This window comes from Anopheles stephensi, chromosome 2 (assembly GCF_013141755.1).
Source record: "Anopheles stephensi strain Indian chromosome 2, UCI_ANSTEP_V1.0, whole genome shotgun sequence".
Lineage (NCBI taxonomy): Eukaryota > Metazoa > Arthropoda > Insecta > Diptera > Culicidae > Anopheles > Anopheles stephensi.
In genome coordinates, this window is record NC_050202.1 from 28,377,573 (window position 1) to 28,399,796 (window position 22,224).

At 43.2% G+C, this 22,224-nt stretch overlaps 2 protein-coding genes across 11 annotated transcripts in view; both read right to left on the reverse strand.

Moving 5' to 3' along the window:
• Nucleotides 1–22,224, reverse strand: part of LOC118506050 (hemicentin-2-like) — a 283,028-nt gene that overhangs the window by 204,728 nt on the left and 56,076 nt on the right. The gene's annotated exons all lie outside the window — the stretch shown is intronic.
• On the reverse strand, nucleotides 12,416–14,733 carry LOC118506049. Its single transcript, XM_036042683.1, has one exon. The coding sequence runs from the start codon at nucleotides 13,942–13,944 to the stop codon at nucleotides 12,544–12,546; it is 1,401 nt and encodes a 466-aa protein (XP_035898576.1). The 5' UTR covers nucleotides 13,945–14,733; the 3' UTR covers nucleotides 12,416–12,543.

Below are 22,224 nucleotides of genomic sequence, written 5' to 3' on the forward strand. Positions count from 1 at the left end.
TCAAGAGCCATCACCAAATGCTGCTCAAGTCTTAGGTTGATTGATATAGCTGCACAAGGGCACGTCTCGATGCGGAGTTATGCCTAGCTGGCGCTATCTTTACATTGAATATTTATTCTCGGTAAGCTTCTATATGACGCAATAAACCCCTTCGCAATAAATCCCTGCCCAACTAACCAGGCTTGTAAAATGATAATTGTCAACATCACAAAACAGATTAAGTTGGATGGAAAATTCTGTGGAGATATGGAAAGGTGAATGGAGATAGGCTTGTATTTCTTCTCTTCAATCTGGCGCTAGGGAGATACCATCCGTGAATCGGAAAAGGAAACTTCGAGGACCATCTTCTATAAGTCAATCCAGATCCTAGCAGAAACGCTGATGACTTAAACATCATTGGTTTGAGGCTCTCTCCTATGTAGCAGAAGCTTAGCAAAGGAGCCGCATTAAGCCTCGGGTTGGAGATTAACGAGGTGAAAACGAAAATGATGGTGGCACCAATATAGCGGCCCTGCTATTAAATACTAGTTAACGCAGGCGTGATGTACAGATCACACCTATGAAGTCGATCAAAACTTGATCCCGTATGTGTGGAAGGATGATGGACGCCGCTAAAAAAATCGTAATGCTTTCTCGCTCTGTCTAAGTAACAAGTAAATCTTCCAAAGTGAGAAAGGATGATGATTTTGTTACCTGGGGAGGAGCTGAGTATAACGAGATCTGCGAGCTGTACGGTAATCAATAGATTGTGCAGCGAATCAGACCTGCCCCTCTCCGAGGGAATGGTCACGTCATTAGAATGACACCGGATGACTCAGCTCGTAAAGTGCTTTTGAACCGTTCACACTGATACAGAAGACGTTCTAGAACCCAACTTGAGACGGAGTGATGGCGTTGATGCGTCCGCCAGAACGGCCGGGATAATGGATTGGCAGATGGCGGCGCTGAACAGTTGTAGCACCCGCTAAGTAAGAAAGTAGGTAATTCATTTTTGATGAGCTTCTCTCAAAGATTACAGCGAAAAAAGCTTTCGTATTGGAGCTTTCATATATCAAGTGGTCACATTCAAAGGCAAATTATGTGGAATTAAATTTACTTTAACCGTGTGTTTATTCAACATCAATCGTATCTAATTTTAAGCGAAAATAACATAAAATTCGGGAAACACATCCGAGGAACATATATATTTATTGGCTCATGTGTATGATTTTAGAGAAGCAAAAAATCTGAAGTGGCTAATCATATAGTAGATAAGCGAGCCTTACTTCAGACTACTATGAATACAGCCATAAATCGTTGATCTCGACACAGGCATAGGTTTATCCTGTTTTTTCCAGTATATTTTTAATATCCAAGAGACGAATTTGTCATCCTTCATCCATCGTAGGGTTAAAAGGTGGGAAACATCATCAATATCACATATATTCGAATCAACACCCTAATCAAAAGGCTCTTTATTATCTTCCACACATTTTTACCTGTTTGATCATTCCTATCGTACCCTTTACATAATTCCCACATAATTGCGCGTTCATAATAACACAACTTCATAAACGAAACTGTTCACGTATGTTCAACATCCTTTGGAAGAAGTCTCATCGAAGTCGGAACGGTAAATACTGTTTCGACTGAACATTCTACTCCCGATTCGAATAGCTCCAGTCACTCATTCTGCGCTGTTTCACCGACAAAAAACAAATAATACTTCCACAAAACACGTGTATTTCCTCTCAGAACGGAGACTTGCCATTAACACCCAAGCCCAGACCGGTGCCAAAACCAGCAAAACGTCATGTGGTTAGTGTGCGTCTACAAAACGCACCCCACAGTTATCGACATTATCGACAAGACGAGCGGTTCCAATTGCTGTCAGTTTTCCCCGAAACAGAAACCAAACGAGTTGGCTTTAGTGAACCTTGACCCAACCCCAACCCCGAAACAAGGTGAGCCCGCGTTGACAGGCGATATTGAAGTTTGCCGGTAGCGATAGAAATTTGCCAAAAGCCGCTCGTCAAAATGGCGTGCCGTTGCCGGTGCGATGCGATCGTAGCAAACGCTTTGGTGCGTGCGAAGGCTGTTGGTTTGGGTGTGATGCAGAGCCAAACTGGCCAAAAAGTAGTGGCGCTGCGGCAAATGAATCGGCAAATCGGGCCGACGCGTATAATTGCTCGAAGTGGATGGACGTGCCTAGAATGTCTAATATCGGACGCGGTGGGCGTGTGCCGTTCATGGAAATGACGGCGTTTGTATCCGAAATCGACGCATCAACGCAGCAATTGGTATCGCATACTTTTCTCGACTCCAGTTTCTACCTGGGTCAAGTGAGCTCAGGGAGATAAGAAGCCAGAACAACGAGTTCAGTGTTTATCTTGTGGATTAAGTTGAAACAAAAACAGAACAAAAGTGTGTTCCGGCTTTTGAAGTTTGATCCGGGAATAAGTTGTTTCTTTGTTTTTTTTTCTTTGCATCATTAAACCTCAATTTGCTTTGAGTTTTTTTAAGTGTACAGCAGAAGTTTGGCAGGAGGTAGAAGAACTATGAAATATTTGGAGTTAATGCTTTTCATGCAGTTTCATGCTTTTTTATCCATGAAGGACGACCTAGCAGGGGCGGTCCAGTGGCCAAGACGATAACGGTGCCAGTCTTCACACGGCAGGACCGGGGTTCAAATCCCACCTAGACTGCCTCTTCCCCAAACGTAGGGCTGACTTCTTTACTATGCGTGAAATTAAGTCACAGAATGCCAAAAATGGCAGACCGAAACCTCTCGAGGTTGTAGTGCCAAGGAAGAAGGATAAGATGAAGGACGGCCTTGGCTGTATTGCACTTTTTCATGCTTTTGTCAACAGTTAATTTACTTATACTGATTTAGAGAATTCAGAGTGTTCAATTCACAAGCGAAAATGATTAATAGCTTTTTGATCTCTAAATATTCCTCTCGGAGTTTATCCACCATTTTCAGAATATTCTCAATTATTCTTATAGTTTAACAGTCACCTAATTCAGCCCACTAAATATCATAATTTAACTTGCTACAGGTTTATGCTAATTTATTTCAACACTAAAATTAGTTCAGGATCTTAGGTTCCATTTAAGGGTGAATTAAGACCTTTTGCTCCGTTAAATGATTACATAAATGAAATACAATAAATAAATACTGGCTTATCAAGAATCCTTTGCAATGTGGATTTTAGTGATGGGTAAAATCATGACTTGGTTAAAATCTATTCCGAATGGCTTTGAATGTTTCTGTTAGTAGATCTGGAACGTTGGAATTGGAATACGTTCTAGAGTCGGAATCAGTTCAGGGAGAATCTAAAATGATTTCTTTCTGAATCTAAATTTTCCGGAGTCAGTTCTGGAATCAAAATTGGTTTTGAAGTCGGAGTTAGTTCAATCGATTCCTTTTCATTACCTAACGATTCTGAAATAGAAATCAGTTCCAGGATCGGAATCGGTATAGAATCGGAATCGGTTGCGAAAACGGTTCTGACTCCGGAATCGGAATTAATTCGGTAATGATGCTTTCTCATCATGTTCTATTTGAATCGCAATTTAAACTATCTTTACTGATAATGAATAACTTACCACAATCATTATCCACGAATTATAAGAATAAGGTCCGGAATCGTATAATCCAGAACATAATCATACCAGGTAATTCTGATTCGGAGCGCCCAACACTATTGGATACTATCAAGTGGGAGCTCAGTATGTATAGACAGTTGTCAAAAAAATAAAAGAAAGTCCTAAAATCACATTTATTATCATAACTTGTGACTAATCATGCTGAGTTGATTCCAAAACTACAAATTTATCACTTTTTTCCTTTTTTGGCATTCCATTAGTAAAAACCAAAAAGAGATATAGCGAACAAATTAAAAATTCTGTTTGCTTGCTTTCAAATGTTCTATCATGGCATGCATACAAACCACATGCAAGTTGTAAAGTCAATAGAAACCTACCAGCAAAGAAAATCACCCGAACCGCCAACGGCACATGTAGCCACCAGGCTAGTGATGTGGTAATTTAACGGCCCGAAACACGCTAATGAAGATAAACGGGCTGCAATGCTCGAGCGCACGAAAAAAAGGGCTTCATCATCGTCAGCATCGCCCTCTTCCGCCTGCAATGCAATCATACAAATGTATGTACTCGAAAAAGCTCCATCCTCCCTCGATACATTTTTTTTGCTCTCTTTTTACATGCTCCCACACAAAAGTAACCCGATTTCCAATGAAAAGTGGCGCACGGTTTTGCCTTTTGAGTAGCGCTTTCCCTTCACTGCCGTGCCGTGGCAAATGTTTGCTCGCCATGCGTGGGTAAACACATGTTGCGCTACACCCGAACGTCTCGAAGCTCGGCACGTTTCAATTTCACCTATCAACGGATTTAATCAAGCGTTCATCATACGAGTACAGGAGTCCTACTCTGTCAACACAAACACACAGGCGCGCGCGCGCGCCCAAACACATACACACACACAAGCGGACAGCACACATCGGTCGGTCGCAAATGGAAGTCTCTTAAATAATTGATCGTGGCAACCAACAGGCAGGGATAGCTATTGCCACCGCGCGAATGCATTTGTTGCATTGCTGACCGTTCTGGGTTGAGTAATGGATCATTCACTGCAACAAAATAGTGCCATGAAACCACGACCATTAACTTGCACCTGAATAGTTGCACGGATGGGCTATGTGGGTATACAAAACATAGTTTGTATTTTACTCTCCACATCGTTTTCATCCGATCGATTGACCATCGAATGCTGGAAGATTTCATGGTGGAAGCGTGCGTCGGGCGACTCCTCTATTTCGTGACACACATAGTGAAAGGGATTTAAATATTAGTTTGTTGTAGAATACTGAAAGGATTCAATAAATAAGCCAAATCTCATAAATGTTGACCGTAACGCGTGTTTTGTCATGCTTTGATGCATTAGGTAGTTCGATTTCCTGCCCATTCTGATGTCTAGACATTGGCCTCACGCATTCGCTTTAGAAACGGCACACTAGTTTTACCACAAATGCTCTTTTAAAAACGGACCTACCAATGCGAAATAAAGTAAGCAATACAATCGCGAATATATGCAACATTCTTCTTGTGCACCTAACTATATGCTTGACTATTCCTTTTTGTTAGTAAATTTTCTCGCGATTATCTTTTTCTTTAATGTAATCCTGTTGGTGAGGCCTTAATGGTGCCGTTGTTCTTCATACGGCACAATTGGGTATCATATCTTGTCAAGACCACCTTTTTTTCCTCAGCGTCTGGACTACCACTTCTTCTTCTTCCTTGGCACTACAACCTCGAGAGGTCTCGGCCTGCCATTCTGGCTTTCTGTGACTTAAATTACCCGTAGCAAAGTAGTCACAGCCCTGCGTACGGGGAGGCGGTCTGGATGGGATTTGAACCCCGGTCCTGCCGAGTGAAGACCGGCGTCGTTATCCGCCCCGGACTACCACAGCAACGGGGAAAAGAGGCTCTAGTAAGTCAGTAATGGCAGACCAAAACCTCTCGAAACTCGCAATGCGGAAGGATATTTTTTTAATTCAATCTATCGATCTAAAAACATAAAAGATACAAGAGCTATCACTTACAACTGTATTATTAAATGAAAAAGAGAGGCAATGTGATCACATCCTTACTTAGAAGCTTAACTGCTTCGTGATCCTGGCCTGCTGTATCAATGCTCGATTGTCGACGACCATCTAGTGCCGTCGTCCGACCAAACGAGAATCTACGAGCGTTAAGCTGTTGTGCACCTTTGAATGCTTGCTTCATCCGTGCGATGGCCTACCGCTTCTCAGCTCCTGGGCCGTCTGCTCGATACAGAAAAAAAAATTACGAGGCTTTTAAAAAAATTGTTAAACGACTGGTGTGGCTTCGTTTTGAATCACAAATTGTTCACATATAACTACTCCATATTAAAAAATACCCTCATTAAATCTTTTTGAAAGTTGATGAAGAAATGAATCTGTTGGTGTTTCAACCAGAATACATTTTTTTAAGTAAGGCTATTTTGTTTGCTAAATCACTGGAATGAAATTCAACAACAAGCTTAGTAAACAACAGTAAAACTTTGTCTTTTAGGCATATTTAAATTTATAGAAATGATACAACCTATTATAAGCGTCTCAATCCCGGCATCCGGCCCGAAAAAAAAATACAATAAAACTTTAACACAGATAACACATGTCGTGTGCGTGTTTAGCAGCAATGTTTGTAGAACATTTCAGAGTTATCTATTGTTCCCGTGCTTGACCGACATTAGAAAAAACAGGTTTGCTGCCTCTCTTCGCGAAGGTCCGTCAACTTAAGCATCGAGTTGTCTTGCAAACCACCGCTCTACACTAATTGAAATAACAAAGTTGTGCGTCAAAAACTACTTCCCGGTATGTTAAAAATGTGGATTAAAGTAACGCCATTCCCGTGAACAAAAATACAACACAAGTAGCGTCTTGAGATAATGGAAGCCATTCCACCACGTACGTACTTCTATCCGGCATGGACTCGATGGACGGCCAACTTGAATCTAGCAGCTCAGATTCAACCATCGCGGACTGAATAGTACGGTTAACCAAACACCACACCAGCTCTTTGGTGGTGCGATAGAGTGTTTCTTTTGCGGGCTGCGTCTAAAATGCGGTGCTTGGAGGCAACATTTTTCCTTTCCGAGGCCAGTACGAACGGTTGAAACGTAAGACGAACAGCCCTCTCACACTTGACACGCAATTAGCGGGAAGCGCTTTAGCAGCTTTCAAGCATGCAATCAAGCTGATTCAAACCAATGGATGTACATAAACACGCGCACCTACCTGACCTGCAGCTTACAGCTCTGGTCGTGTAAAAAGGGGCCGGGGTAAATGACATCTTTCACTTTACAGCCAGCCACACACACACTTGGAGATGGTCTTCATCGCTGAAAGTTGCTGCGTCGAAAATTTATCGCCTCTTTAAGGAAAGCACCTGGAAGCCACCTTCAGACCGTAACCTGCGGCTGTAAACGTCGTCGCCCCGTTTCGGGGACGGCCATTGCGTTGCGAGGATTTTATCAAAATTGTTATCAACCACAGTGCGGATCCTTTTGCTCCTGTCCACGGCAGAACGTGTAACCGTAGCCTCGCTAATGTGGAAGAAAATGCTTCCAGCTAGCAAACAGTGCAGGCGAGATAATGGCTTGTGTTGCACTCGAGACCTCCCGAAGCACACACCGAGATAACCATAATTAACAAGACCCACAAGCTTCCTTCGCTGTACACAAGCGGTTGTTTGCTTTTCCTGTCCACCAAGTCCCGGAAGTCCCCGGAAGTCGACGGTACGGACACGTCCTGATTACACCAACAACCCACTGTCAGTTCTCGGGTGTGTATGATGAAGTTCCTCTTGAGCGTTTGCCAGCAGCGAACCGTTTCCTTCAAACTGTCCCCATCGTACAGTCTCATTTAATTGGGAGCAGAACATACAGAAGCATGGAGGTGCAGGTGCTGTCTTCAAGACGGTAAGGATTCACCCTCGCACAACATCTAAGAAAGCGCACTCTTAGATGTACAGCATCGGTTGGCCGGAAGTTGGCCTCTGATCTCCTTTTCCATTGCAAACGATATCATGATCCAATCGCAGGTCTAAGGTTTCTTTTCCCCGTGCTCACGTAGTCTTGCCATGGACCGAAGCACAGCCGCCCCATTTACGGTGTAGGACAATAAAATCTGACAGTTCCTCTCCATCTACAAACGGACGCTGGACGGAGCGAGCGAGCGAGCGAGAGCGTGACAGTGGCTTTGGGAAAGGAGAGAAAGAAGGATAAAATTTATTCCACCTTATCGCTATCGTTTATTTCTACGTCGGATGCACCTCACGTGCATCCGATCCAACTGGCGGCACCCTGGTGTCAGTGTCTTTTGCGTCATCTCGCTTTTGTTGTGGTTCAGTGCTCCAGTGTCAACATATGCATGTGCTCCAGGGCTCAGTCTTAAGATCAGTCCGACCAACGAGCGATAACTAGGGCAAGCACGACAACAGTACGGTGCACTCCTGCACGCTTCTTCCGGGGGGTTAGAAAACTTCTACCAACAGAACCGGCATCGTACTTCCTTCTCCCGAGGGTTTGAGAAACCTCTCGGAACGTTGGTAATTCCATGGCCCACGTACACAATGAAACATTCCACACCACGCACCACGAGTTTCGGATTGCGGACACGGGTGTTTCGAATCGAATTAAGATAAAGACATGAATTGATTTCTTTAAACTGGAATGCTCGCATGTACGGGACCCGTTGCATCACGATGCAATAAAATAGATGGGACAATGCAATCCACATCCGGATGCAAATTGCGAGGGGGAGCTCTGGCAAACGGGATTTTAAAGATGCCGTTCGTGCATTGCTCGTGTGCCATCGGTTTCGCATCGGTATGCTGTGCGGTACCGAATGCAAAGTGGATGGACGATGGCCATGCAAATATGCACATCTGGTGGCATTTACATTCTCACGGTCTTGCCTGTTGCTGCTTATCAATTTATCAATCAATCGGTTGGCTTAACACAGGTTAGGAGGTTTAGGTCGTTCGGGTTCGATAAGGGATAAAGGAGTTGAGCTACGTGACAAGTGGATTGATTTACAACTTTGTAAAACGTTTTGATGCAGGTGAGCCATTGTTTTGGTGCGATTAGGTTGATGATTTACGGAAGCAGCCTCAAACAAACCTCGATTGCATTCGATTGAATGTGCCATGGGATTCGGAAGTTTATTCCAAAAGAAACTCTTTAAGATGAGTGTTTTGATAAGTGATGGGAAAAATGAATCTTTGTGAGGATTCGATTCTCCAAATCCCAATCTTAACAAGGATCCAAATTTCAGAATCCGAATTCGATTCACTCCCTGGTTGGGTTGCACTTTGCTCATTCGATCAACCCAAGCTCAATCTAGACTCCAACAGGAATGATGAAAACAAACAACAGTACTTTTCCAACCCAGTCACCCATTTGTTTCGAATGCCGTTAAAAACCCAACTGAATCCCAATCGAATCTCAATCGTATCTCAATTGAATCCCAATTTACTTTCAATGGAATCCTAATTGAAATCCCAATCGAATCCATAGAGAAGTCCAATGGATTCCCAATAGAATTTCAATATAATCAAAATCGAATACCAATCAAATCCCAGTTGAATCCCAAAAGATTCAAAATCGAAATCCAATCAATTTCTAATGGATTCCCAATCCTATTCTCAATCAAATCCCAATCGAATTCTCATGAAATCCCAAACGGATCCCCATCGAGTCCCATCGAGTCCCAATCGATTTCCAATTGAATCCCAATCGATCCCATACGTTTCCCATCGAATCTCAATCGATTTCCAATTGAATCCCAATCGAATCTCAAGCGAATCCCAATCGAAACCCTACTCACCCAATCGAACTCCAATCGGATTCGAATCGGGTTTGGTTCCTTATCTAATCCAAATCGCATTCAGATCCCAATCGAATCTGAATGGGATTCGAGTCCGTCAGCAAGGATCTAGTACGATTTGAATCTTTCAAGGGACTGGATCTTCGAAAATTCCGAGTCCCAAATCTCCCACCTGTTTGTTAAGCATCCTTATTTATTTTAGAAACATTTATCCTAATAAACTAGTTAAATCTTCCCACGAACTGTTGTAACGTTTCAACTGCCCCTTTTTCTCACCTTAAATCACAGCATAGTTCTTCGAGCCCATGCTCTACTTTCATCTCGCATACTTTCAACACACTCGTGCGAAATTTTTCTTTTATTGTCCAGATCCTTTTCAACCTATCTGCTATCAGTCCGCTCGCACACCGTATCGCACTGTTTGATGGAATTTATCCTTCGTACCACGTGCCATCCATCCGACCGCTTTAACGTATGCAGATCCTTTACCTTGGATGGAACCATTCGTTACCACAGCCACCACGGAACCTGCTCCAGCTACGGGCGAAAACATTCATTTGCTTGCCATTCATCGTTTCAGCGCAACAAGCTAACTAACCGTCTAACGAAGCAACCTGTCAACGGGCCCCGCTTGGATTGGTTGACCTGTTTTCAAACTGCTTTACACCGGCCTCGGCACGGTGAAAAGAAAAATCAGCGACAAAAGTTGCACCGCACGGGCACATTTCTTGGACGGGTTGGAGGTGGAAGTATGATTGGCACAAATAGAAAGTGTTGGCGATGTCGGCGAACCTCGCCCAAAGCTCCCCGAGTCACGTCTGTCCTTGCGCGGAAACTTTTTACCCGCCACATCCGACAATCCGGATTCGGTGTGCGGGTGAGCGCTGTGTGGTTCTGTTATTAAGTATAATTTGATTTATTTTCATTACCACAAATGTCAATCACCTGCAGGGAGCACCTGTTGGGCAGAGGAGGATGTCGGCTTGGCAGCCGGCGGGACTCGTGCCGTTGAGCACGCGTACGCGCGGTAAGCTAGAACGAGTGTGTTTCAACAAGTACACTCCGCACTGAAGTTTCGAGTGTTTAGGCTGCTTTAGGTTGGTGCGAGAACCACAAACAACATTTCGGTTTTGTAGCGCTGGCTGCTTCGACAGCAGACCCCATCGGAACTTCAGAGAACCACAATCATTAAAAAGGATTTCTCTGGAGTTACTGTTCGAAGCACCGGATGCTAATGCCCGCTGCTGTGTGCTGTAAGTTCCAGCTAAAACTTCACATCATAACATTCACCGCAGCATGCAACATAATGACCAGCGCCTTTACCACCAGATAACGCAAGCTCTGCATTGATGTTGCTGCTTCTGCAATGTTACGTGATGGGCAGAACAATCTGCAAAACAAGTTCTAACCTCAGCCAGGCAAAACCACAGTTCCCAACAAAAAACCGTTCGAAAAACCCATCGCAACTCATCAAATTAACAGACATACGGCAATGTGGCAGGAGACTTGTACAGTCTTGTTTTTTTTTTTTTCTTTGTCTGTATTTTATACTTTTTCCCACAGAAACATCTCATTTTTGTGTGCCGGTTTTGAGTTCCTCCTGAACGCCTTTTCCTAGGAAAACCGGCCCATCTGCAGCAGGGTGCAAGCTTTCCGTTCGGCATGCAGCGCTATCTCTACCACGTGCCCGTAGGTGCGCGACTGGGCAGCACACTGGCATTAGGCCAACGTATGTTTATTTAGGAACAACACAATCCCTGCCCCGGCAGCTCCCCATGCCACGGAGCTGGAATGCAGCGAAACGAAATAAGCGGATAAGTTTGCCGGTGAAAAGCGAAATAAGTGGCAGCGAAGCACGCGAAAAAGCGCCTCCAAATGCTATGCGGTCGACCACAACTCGGAGGTGGCGCTCAAGCGCCAGGCTGCACATGTTTAAGTAATTAAATGGAAAATCTCGCTTCTAATGGGGTTGTATGTGTGTGTGTGTTTATGATTGTTTGAATGAAGGAACTCGGTGAGTGTGGGCAGCTTGAAGGTAAGGATTTATAATCTAGCAACCAACGAAGCGGAAGAACTTTCTCAATGGCTTTTAATCTTTTTATACGTTGGCCGGTGGCAGCGAATGGTTTACAGCAGAATATGCGCTTTTAAGGTTTCTTTTACAACCATAAAATTTTTCGAAAAACTCCAGTGTTTAACAATGTGGATTAAAAACCCTTCACGTTTATACGTCCTGCTTCCCTGATCTTAAAGTTAAATAATTGGGAGTTATTTTAAATGACAAGTTGAGGGTCCATACTCACATTGTCATTTCTAAAGTGGCCAAGAAGTGTGGGGTGATAAGAAGGGAAACGATATTGATTTTTTTTTTTGGTAAATCTCTTAATCAAGTCATTAATATCACCACGCTTTGATTTCTACAGGTCTGTTCTATCTGATGGCAATCAGATCAGGTTAGGCTTCTGTTGAGGTTGTGCTAGATATTCTACAATGGACGTCTGTACAGCAGAGGATTGTACATCAAACCATGGCTTTTGTATTGTGATTGCTGAACCGATTGCTGACCTTCACACAGCAGGATCGGGGTTCAAATCCCATACAGACAGGCTTCCCATACGCAGGACTTGACAATCCAGCTACTACGGGTAAAACCAACTCAAAGAAAACCAGAAATGGCTGATCGGGACCTGTCGAGGTTGTGGTGTCAAAGAAGAAGAAGAACAGCGAATTATTGCCCGAGAGGTATCTAGCAGAGGGAATAGTGCGGGGATCTGAAGTTTACTGATGTACTAAAGGGAGCGTAGATGAACCTAGAATTATGAACTTATCTCCTTGTTTATCAAAGTCACTCTTTAATGTGTGACTTCAGTTTTTATCAGGATATATATAATGGCGATAACATTTTTTAAAGTGGTTCTTAGTTTGTTTTGTAAAGAATACCAAGGAATAGCAGTGTAACGAAATGAGACCCGGTTTTCTCAGTACAATCAGAATTCAAAGACTTATAAATCTTAATCTTCATTTTTATCACTTGTCCTTAGGATTATTTGGGCGTTTTACCATGACATACATGGAACTTTATTCGAATATTTGTATAAGATTCAATTTCCTCTTACAATACGTCGTATTATTACTTCTTCTCCCATTGCTCAATTACTCGTAAATGAGCACTCAAATCCTTAACTGACAACGGTTCGATATCCTGAGGATTAAATAACTCATCCTGCAGTAAACCTGGTTCCTCGCCAGTCGCATTCGAGAATGTAAACAGCTCCATTGTAGAACGCAACCGAAATACCTGTGCCAGCATACGATGCTCCGGTGGCCAGATGCGCTGGTAGTTGCCGATAGACTTGGCGACGTGCTGTAGCGCACGATCACGACGCCCCGTAACGTACGCCTGCAAACACAATCCGTACGCTAGATTGCCTTGGGCAAGGGAAAGCATTAAATTCCGCGATCCGTACAGCTGCATGTAGAGTAGCTGAGCTTCCGCGTACACATCGACACTTTCGCCTACGTGATTGCAGACAAGCAGAAGAAGGGCCAAATCTTCGAGTGTTTCGGCGTACAGGGCACTAACACGTCCGTAGTGCTGCACCACCAGTCCGATCGCCTGTCGCAGTATGTACGCTGCTTTGGCATGCATCCGACGACCAAGACAAGCGCGCACGAGCTGCCGAAGAACGTCGATAACTAGTCGGCTCGGTGAGCGCGCGCTAATTCTGGCTAGCGAATGCATGCCGTACTCGTAGCTGAGCTCAAAGTTTAGTTCCTCGTAGTGATATAGCGAGAACGAATGGAATACGGCCATCTGTAGGTCTTGCAAGCTTTGCCCATCGCTACGTTTGTCGGAAAGCGCTTGGGAAATCGCCGACTGCCGGATTACATTGCTCAGCATTCTCTTCATGCGATCGTACGTTTTGCCTGCGTTGATCAGCTTTCCGGCAAGCGTTTGGGTACGCATTAGCTGTCGCAGTACGGCTAGTTCCTCCGCCGTTCCGAAGCTTGCATGTTGCTGTGCAAGCTGTAGAATACCGATCGCTTCCACGGTCCATCCAGTCTCCGTCAGGAAGGTTCCGATGCGTAGTCCACATCGGTAATCCAGACGAGGGACACCACCCGTCCAAATCTTCTTCTCGATTAGCTTCTTGTACTGACGAAACAACTGAATAGGGACAGGCTTTTTGACACTTTGAAGCCACTGCAGACATTGAACGAGCGGGCTTAGATCACCGGACAGGTACTTGATGAAATCACTGACCAGTAACGGGTCGGAAAGTATCTGCCACTGCACTTCCACCAGGCTCGGGTAGTCACACATTTCGGTCAGTAGGTCCAACCGACTGCCCAGTGGCAATTGCTCGATAGCTGCTCTGTAATGCGGACATCGTGGGTTGTTGGAGTAGCTTCGCGCGAGAGCTTCCACTGCCAGCCGGTACAGTGGTTTGCTGCTAAACACCGGGCTGGAACTGTTTCGGCCAGCCAGATGAATGTCCGAAAGGGGCCAAAACTTGGCGATATGATTCATGTCCAAGTCTACGTGGATCACTTTTAGCACAGTCAATACGGTTCAAACGAGTATTGCTGTTTTCGCTTAAAATCACACACACACACACACACACACTTGTTACTTTTGCACATTCAGTTCCAAGGGAAAGATTGTTTGTGAACAAAAACAGTACATCCTGCTACCCTCGAGCAGGAGATTGTTCTTCCCCGAGCGGCAACAACACACTGGCAGGAATGAAGCAGAACTAATTTATGACACTCGCAAATGGATGGTGCGATCCTTTCGCCCACCCAAGAGAAACATTTAACCTTTTTCCGTTCTGCAGCGGCAAACCCGACAAGGAAAACAAGAGCGTGAAACATAAAACAAACAAATGGTTCGGGCTGTGGGGAAAATTGCCTGTTGTGGGATGGTATTTGTACAAAGTTTGAAATATTATATAAAAATACAATTTTAGCTGTGGTACTAGCAAAACCAGTTTAGGAAAATATATTTTACCAAGGTCCACGACCGTATCAACGTAAGCAGAGGCATTAGCCGATCGTTTTCAAAACTCCTCCAAGGATACATCATTAGGTAAGGATTGCTAAAACAAGAACCCTTTTTTATTGACAGTTCCATCGGAGCGATAATTTAAGACAACTCTCGCGAGAGATTTTTTACCAAGTCTAATCACTCCGTTACGTCCATTATGTTGAGTGTTCATTGCGTTCATTGGACGAGTAATTCCAAAACACACACCTTGCGCTTTCCTTTTTGACCTTCAACGAAGATCTATGGTCGCTATGAAATATGCACACACACACTCTCACACAAAAAAAGGGTTGAAACATTAATCCTACACCTACAGCCTGTCCGTTTCACAGTAACACGGCCAGTAATCTCTGACGGAAGGCACAAAATGGAACCAAGGACAGTGCCCTAATGTAGACATGTACCTGAAACGAAAATGAACATTGGTATGGATTTTACATAAGACAGGTAACGTTGGACGATGTTTTGGCTAGGTAACAAAAGCCGGGAGAAACGGGACTTGGAAAAAAGGCCATCGCAAAGGCTTCCCTCCTAGCGTCCCGAGGGTGTACACGGTGAAAGAGATTCATTAGCAGATAATCGGACCGGCTGCCGTTTACCAGATCGAAAAAACGGCGTAACGAATAGATCTGGCAGAAAGGGTACTGAGCTGAGCTGAGGTAGCCCATTTGCCCATTGGGTCTACCGATCCCGCAAGGTGTACCTTAACTGACACCTAATTAACACGCATATTTGTCGGGATGCTGGATTGGCTGGGATGGGAAAGCCTCCAGCTATGAGTCACACTGTTTTTGATCCTCAATATCGCTACTGACACGGTCGGTGGTATAAAAATCCACCAAAGCACAGGCGGTCCTGTTCGCAGGCGTATCTCGTCTTCTCCTTGACGGTGGTTTGCTTATTTTCTCGCTCTGCTACAATACTTCCAAGAAGCAATCGAGTTGTGGAAGGAAAAAAAGTTGCATCCATTTCTCAATCACAACCCCTGGCAGACAACTTCAACAATGGGCAGTTTCTAATGCTATCCTTGCTTACAACAACAAAGCGTCTAATCTTTAAACGAAAATTGATCAAAGCAACAACCACCACCGGAACACGGTACCGAATGGAAAGCGCTGACCTACTTCGCTTCCCGGGAGTTATTCAAATATGCTGCACATCAAAAGCGGTAGCAGATAATCGAAACGGGCAACGAGACAGCTTCAATTCCGACAAGTGAAGCAGGGGAAAAGGAAGCAAAAAGTTGTCTCTGCCTTCGCCTGTGGACCTTCTTCTGGGTGTACGACATTAGCCTTGGTACGATATGCAATGGGAATCCGTTCCCCAGATGGGCACGTGTACGCCACAATCGATGATCTCCGCTGAGTACACGATTTGTGCTTTCGTCGTAAAAGGCTCGGTACCGGGTGAAACCTTCGGGCTTTCCGGCCGTCTCTTCAAGTGAAGCAAGTTCATTGTTTTAAGCTTAAATCGATTTTTGTTCATGATGCAAAGCGATGTCCAGCGAGTCGGTTCCCACGGCCGACGATCGTGCAGTCACTTCCAGTGTTGTAAAGTACGACGAGTCTCCAACATATATACATGGTCCGTTTCACGTGTTAGGCCAACAGATCACACGTGTGGATACTTTAATTCGGTGCGATAATTGTCTTTCGAAGTAAAAATTTGCCTTCAAAAAAACATCCAACATGAGTTTTAAGCCACTTTTCCTTCGCACCTAGTACCCCGTTTATGGACCACCGATTGGAGAAAAACAAATTCTACGACAAAAAAAAAGAGCTAGATGTATTTCTTTCGCCTCTCACTGTTCAATCCCTTCTAATCTTATCGTCGCTTTCACTCGCTCTCTCTCTCTCTCTCTCTCCCTTTCTCACTCTTGCCTATCGTAAAAACATCGTAAGCGGATTTGAGAGTGATGTAACTTTTTGACAGCTTGCCAGCGCCCGAATCCCTGCACGCCAACTGCATTCGCCGTGATGAGGCTTTCCGGTTCGTGCGGAATGACAAGCACTGGCGTCAGCGTGGCGCAATCGTCGTGGTCCTTTGGCGTAGGCTTTTCGCGTGGCCAATTTCTCGTTAGTCAATTTGATTGATGCAAATAAGCGGATTTGGTACGGTTGGGTTCGTACGCGGCGGTGAAACTCCCATCGCAACAAAGCGTGCTCTAGGACCATGGTACGGAACGAAAAACCGGTACGATGTCAATAGCAAATCAGGGACTGGTTTTGATATCGGAATAGATGTCGGTTGTACTCGCCGACGAAGGAATAGCTTCAGAATAGGAGGTACAAGATAAATTTGTTCGAACTGATCAAATACACTAATGATCAATTTATGCAAAAGTGTCTAAAGATTAAAATTCTAGCAACAATCGTTTGATGCATCTTAGCAATTTTAATTGCTGTTTTAATTTCACTTCAGGTACTTATTTTATAAATCATCCGGAGAACTCAACGTGTTTGAAGCTTACAAAAAGCTTTTCTTATTAAACCGCATGGCAAAATTTCCAGGCTCTATGTGGGATTTCTTCTTCGTCTTCCTTGGCACTAGAACCTCGAGAGGTCTCAGCCTGCCATTTCTGGATTTCAATGACATGATTTTACCCATAGCAAAGTAGACAGCCCTGCGTGCTGAGAGGCATTCTGGATGGGATTTGAACCCCGGTGCTGTCGTGTCAAGACCGGCACCGTTATTACCACGGCCACCGAACCGCCCCAGGGATATGTGGGATTTACACGCTATTAAATTGTTATTTACTTTACCTGTTCTAATAGTTTTTGCTGTTTTCTTCAAGTTCTAAATCAATCAATCTAGAAATCAATCTACAATTCAATCTAAATATCAGAGATATTTGTTATAATCTCAATCATCGATTCCTTCCCTTCATGCAATGCATCTGTATCTAGGTAATGAAATCATTCTTAAAATACTATTTAGAACAGATTAAAATAACTACAACAAAGAAGATGCATCCAGATCATAAATCGGTCAAACATTCAACGTCGAGAATATCAATAAACCAAAATCTACAAAAATAGCGAATTCTCATTGAATACTTCTATTTTAGCTGAAGGTAATCTTCTAAGATAAACAGTGATACTCTCTGAGCTTTTGAAGAGAATTTACAGTTAAATCGCAAGATCCTGACTAAGCAGCAAGATTCAAACTAGAAAATATTTGTTTATGGGCCAAAAATCGTTAAAGGGTCCTCGGAGCACTACATGTGTATGACAAATGAACTCAAAACAGATTAAATAGAGGTTGAATGAACTGCTTAATAGCTTTCAAGACCAATATCCACCAAAACAAACTATTTTTTTATGATATTTCTGCTGATCTAACACGACAGGACCAGTGTTTAACTTTCCGGACCGTCCCCCGTAGTGAGAACTGACTACCGAACTACGCGGTATCAATAAGTCTAGCAAGCCAGAAATAATCGACATGTCCTAGGGGTCGGTTCAGCCGAGAGAAAGAAAAAAAAAATGATTCGACAGTTCTAATTTGCCGTCTCATTTCAATGCGTGCAACGTGTAATTGCTGTGATATTAATGCCCGTGTTTGGATTGAATCTTATTGGCAAGGTTTTCAAAATATGAACTTCTTCCTTGGCACTACAACCTCGAGAAGTCTCGGTCTGCCATTTCTGGCTGTCTGTGACTTAACGTTACCCGTAGTAAAGTAGTCAACCTTGGGCACGGTCTGGATGGGATTTGAATCCCCGTTCCTGCCGTGTGAAGACCGGCGCCGTTATCACCTTGGCCACCGGACCGCCCCTTCAAAGTATGATAAAGACATAAAACCAAGTCACCTAAAATAAAAATAATATTTACTCTCAGAAGTGCAGTATAACTGGTTTAATTAAAAGTTAGGTGGAAAATTTAATAATGCGTTTTATTACAGTTGAAAAAAAAAAACAAGTTTTAATCCTCTTCATTCTTGACCTAACGATAGTAAGTCCTCACTATCGAGGAATTGCCTTGATGGGACGCCTAGTTGGATATTCAATAAATTCAGAGAAAATCATGCTTGATTAGCAATCATCTAATTTTCTTGCTTTATTATTTAAAATCTAGGCTAAAAGAATGGGAACGGCCCGGTGGTAGATGCGACAACGGTGTCGTTCTTCACACGGCAGGACCGGAGTTCAAGTCCATCTGTGCCGTACTGCCATATCGAGGACTGACTATCCAACAATGCGGTAACAGTAAGTTAAACAAATTATGTAGTTTTAAGATGTCGGAGGATAAAAAATCTTTAATAGAATGAGGTACACGGAATACTCTAATAATAATCGAAGTGGATGAGCTGTACGAAAAAGAAATATTACAGCGCTTAGATACATGTTTTAGTGATCGAGAGACCCCTAGTGGTAGAAGTTTCTATTTCCGGCCTTTCTGTTTTGATTTTACCCGCAGCTGGAAGGGTAATCTAGCGCAAGGTTTATCTGTTCAAGTTCTGATAGAAACAACGGATTCCTAATTCCAATAGCTTTAGAGATATTCAAATTTTCTGCTTGATTTTTGCAAATTTTCTTGCTTCATTATTTTCTTCTTGATCAAAATAAACTTCATTTAGGAAAGGTTAAAAAAACTACAAATTATAAATGATTTTCCGTGTTCATTGATTTTTAGGTTAATTCTTCTTCTATAATCAGAAGGTTAAAATACCACTAGAAGGTAAGAAGTGATAATTCTATAAAACGGTCCTGATAGGGGTAAATATCCAGTACTGAATCGCCCCATCTTTAGAACCATGTGCAGATAACATAAATTAATTATTATGGCTAAAATATTTAAAACTATCCATCATCTTGTTACGAGAGCTACATTTTGAACCCCACACGCGGAGAGTTCATGTTTAAACAAAATAGCACTAGCGAAGCAACATCCGAAAACAATTAAAACTTCCACCAAACATACTTTTCACACGAAACAAATCCTTGGCTCCCAAAATCTGCCCCGGACGTCCTGCTGTTTTGCTCCTTCCGACGCTCTTACCTGTAATAAAAACATGAAAAGAAAGTCAAAAATTAGTACCGGCAAACAACAACAGTGGCACGCTGATCGAAGGTTTTGGTTCATTTGAAATTTAAATGTCCTAAAACTACTTTCGGCCAACGTTGGAGTCCTTGGTATATTCTGGGGTACTACAGGGTTGAAGCTAAGCACGAAGAACGCAAACTTCACCGAAAACGATGGATCTTGTGTAAAATAATGTCCTAATTTAACGCAACGCAGAACCCCAAAGCGGTTCACAAGATGGCTTTACGGCCCCGAGCTTTGTAAAACGCCCCTCATTTTCGGTGCGGCATTTTTGTCCGGGCGCTGTTAGAATAATCAACGAAACAACAAATGAAGCACCACGAACACGAAACTTTGTCACTTAACAAAGACTGGGGGGAAACAAACTCAGTTGGGGCGTCTAGTTTGTAAAGGGAGTTCTAACCCAACTTTCTTTACACCTTCCTTTTAACGTTCGGTTCCTCAGTTCGCACGCAGTTTTGACAGACTTTGGAAATCGATTTTCTATTTTCTTGGCATTAGTTTCGGTGCCTGCAAAAGTTCTCCGATCGCTGGGGGGAAAAAGAAGGAATACGATGGGCACAGTAACACGCGACCGTGAAAATCAATTTTTGTCCTGTACACCGCTTCTTTGTCAAGCAGTCTGGCGCCAAGCTTTACTTTCCTCCACCGTGGTCTCCTCTCCTTTTGCCCGGCCGTGCGATGTATCCAAAAACAAATTGGTTAAAATTTGGCAACACCGGAACAAAACGGATGACCCGACAGACGACAGATCGACTTGCGGACGAAATTGGATAGCCATGGTATGCCCTTCACGTTGCCACGTGCACCATCCGGTGGCACCTACGGCGAGACCAATCAACTGGTAAACATCATAATTTTCGATCATTTGTGAATGCATAAATAAACGGATCGAAAATGGAAAACGGCCGACCCGTTGGTGGGGCCGACTGTAACTGCGCATGATGATGATGATGATGATGATGATGATGCGAAACAGAGCTGGTCTAAAATAAGGTTTAAAGAAAAACTTCCACGATCGATGACATGCACAAAGCCGGGCGCGAACCATTCCACGCGGAAAGCCTTTTGGTGCCCAAGAGAACGGACAGTGCCGGTGGAAAATTCAATTTGATGAAAATGTTTCTCCATTTTACACCCGTCTGCCCATTAGCGTTTTGCAACCAGCGAAACCATTTGCGAAACGTCGGTAGGTCGCTCTGTTCGCTCGCTCGCCATCGTCGTTCATGCCCGGGTTGCTCATTTCGATGTTGTTGGATGCAAAATTTATTTGCCTCAAGGGAAGCAAATGGCAAAGAAAGTTGAGCGACATGGAGCGGGATACGATCGGAAATGAAACTTTTTGGAATGTGATTCCAAACAACGAAAAGCGTTACCGAAAGCGATGATTTGGGTAATTGGGTTTTCCTTTTTCACCGGCCGGGCTCACTATTACCCTGTGTTTGTAGTCTTACTTAAGTAATGTTTAAAAAAAAACACATACAAATATCCTGACATTTAAAGATCAGTACATCAAAACAATAAAAATAAATAGTCCTCAAATTCCCAACGCAAGCGTATATCGAAATATTTTCTTTCCAAACTGTTTGCCAGTGGCGTGCATAAACCTCAAACGGCGTACTCGGGTAAACATTTTTCACATGCCTCTCATACCATCCCCAGTGGAGGCTTTTTCACATTTTCCCACTGTTTTTTTTTTTATTTGGGAGGGTGACAGCAACGTAGCAATGCGAGCCAAATTGTGTTTGCCCGCGCGGAGAAACAGTTTGGTGAACCAATCCGTAGCATCAATTGTAATCGCAAATGGTGAACACGGCCGCTGGATGATGATTGATGAATTTCGCATCTCTACACCAATGTTTATTTATTAATTCCCAATCAAGTGGTTCAAGCGTTTAATAAAATTGCCAATATGCCGGTGGGAATTGAGCGAGGCCGTCGAGGTGGACGAACATTGCCTAGGACAGATTAAAGTTTGATGCCGAAGTGGTTTGCTTTGCTTGTTTTTGCTTCCGGTAGCTGTTATTTAATTCAGATCGATTTATTGCCGTTTTTTGTGTGTAACAATTCAATAAGCGTTTGTGTATGATTATTAACCTAAACGTTGCTTTTGCATTCACATTAAAAGTTATTGTTTATTCTCAATAATAAGTACGCCTTAAAGTATGCAATCAGAGTGACGAACGAATAAAGTTCAACAAACGGGAGAGATCATGTTTAAATTTTCTCCCTTTTTGTTTCTTTTCTACATAACCTTTTTTGTTCGATAGCCTGTTTCATCCAATAGGCGATCTGGACGGGAATCGATATCCCAACATTCACCATGTTAAGAACAGCAAGGATGATCGTTTTTACCGAAAACCCGCATTCAAGTCGTCATTGTAAATAACTAAATACTTTTTTTTTTTTTTTACAAAATCCCAGCGATTTTATTACTCGTCCTAAGGTTTTTAACGCCTAATATGTTGTTCATGTCTTGAGAGTTTTTGACGCGTTTCCATGAATTTTTGATTCTGTCTCAGATTTTTTTTACGCTGTAGGATAAACCCTGGCAGTAATGATATCTAACATAATTGTTAACACAGTAAAAACCAATATATCATCTTCTTTAAAGCAGAACGGTCCAATTAGTTCTAAAAACTGTACTCGAAAAACAATTCTTTTTAACGAATCAAGACTTCTTCTTCTTCCTTGGCACTACACCTTGAAAGGGTTCAGC

Excerpts from the sequence above, each read along its gene's own strand:
- LOC118506049 (XM_036042683.1), bottom strand. The coding sequence starts at position 13,944 with ATGAATCATATCGCCAAGTTTTGGCCCCTTTCGGACATTCATCTGGCT.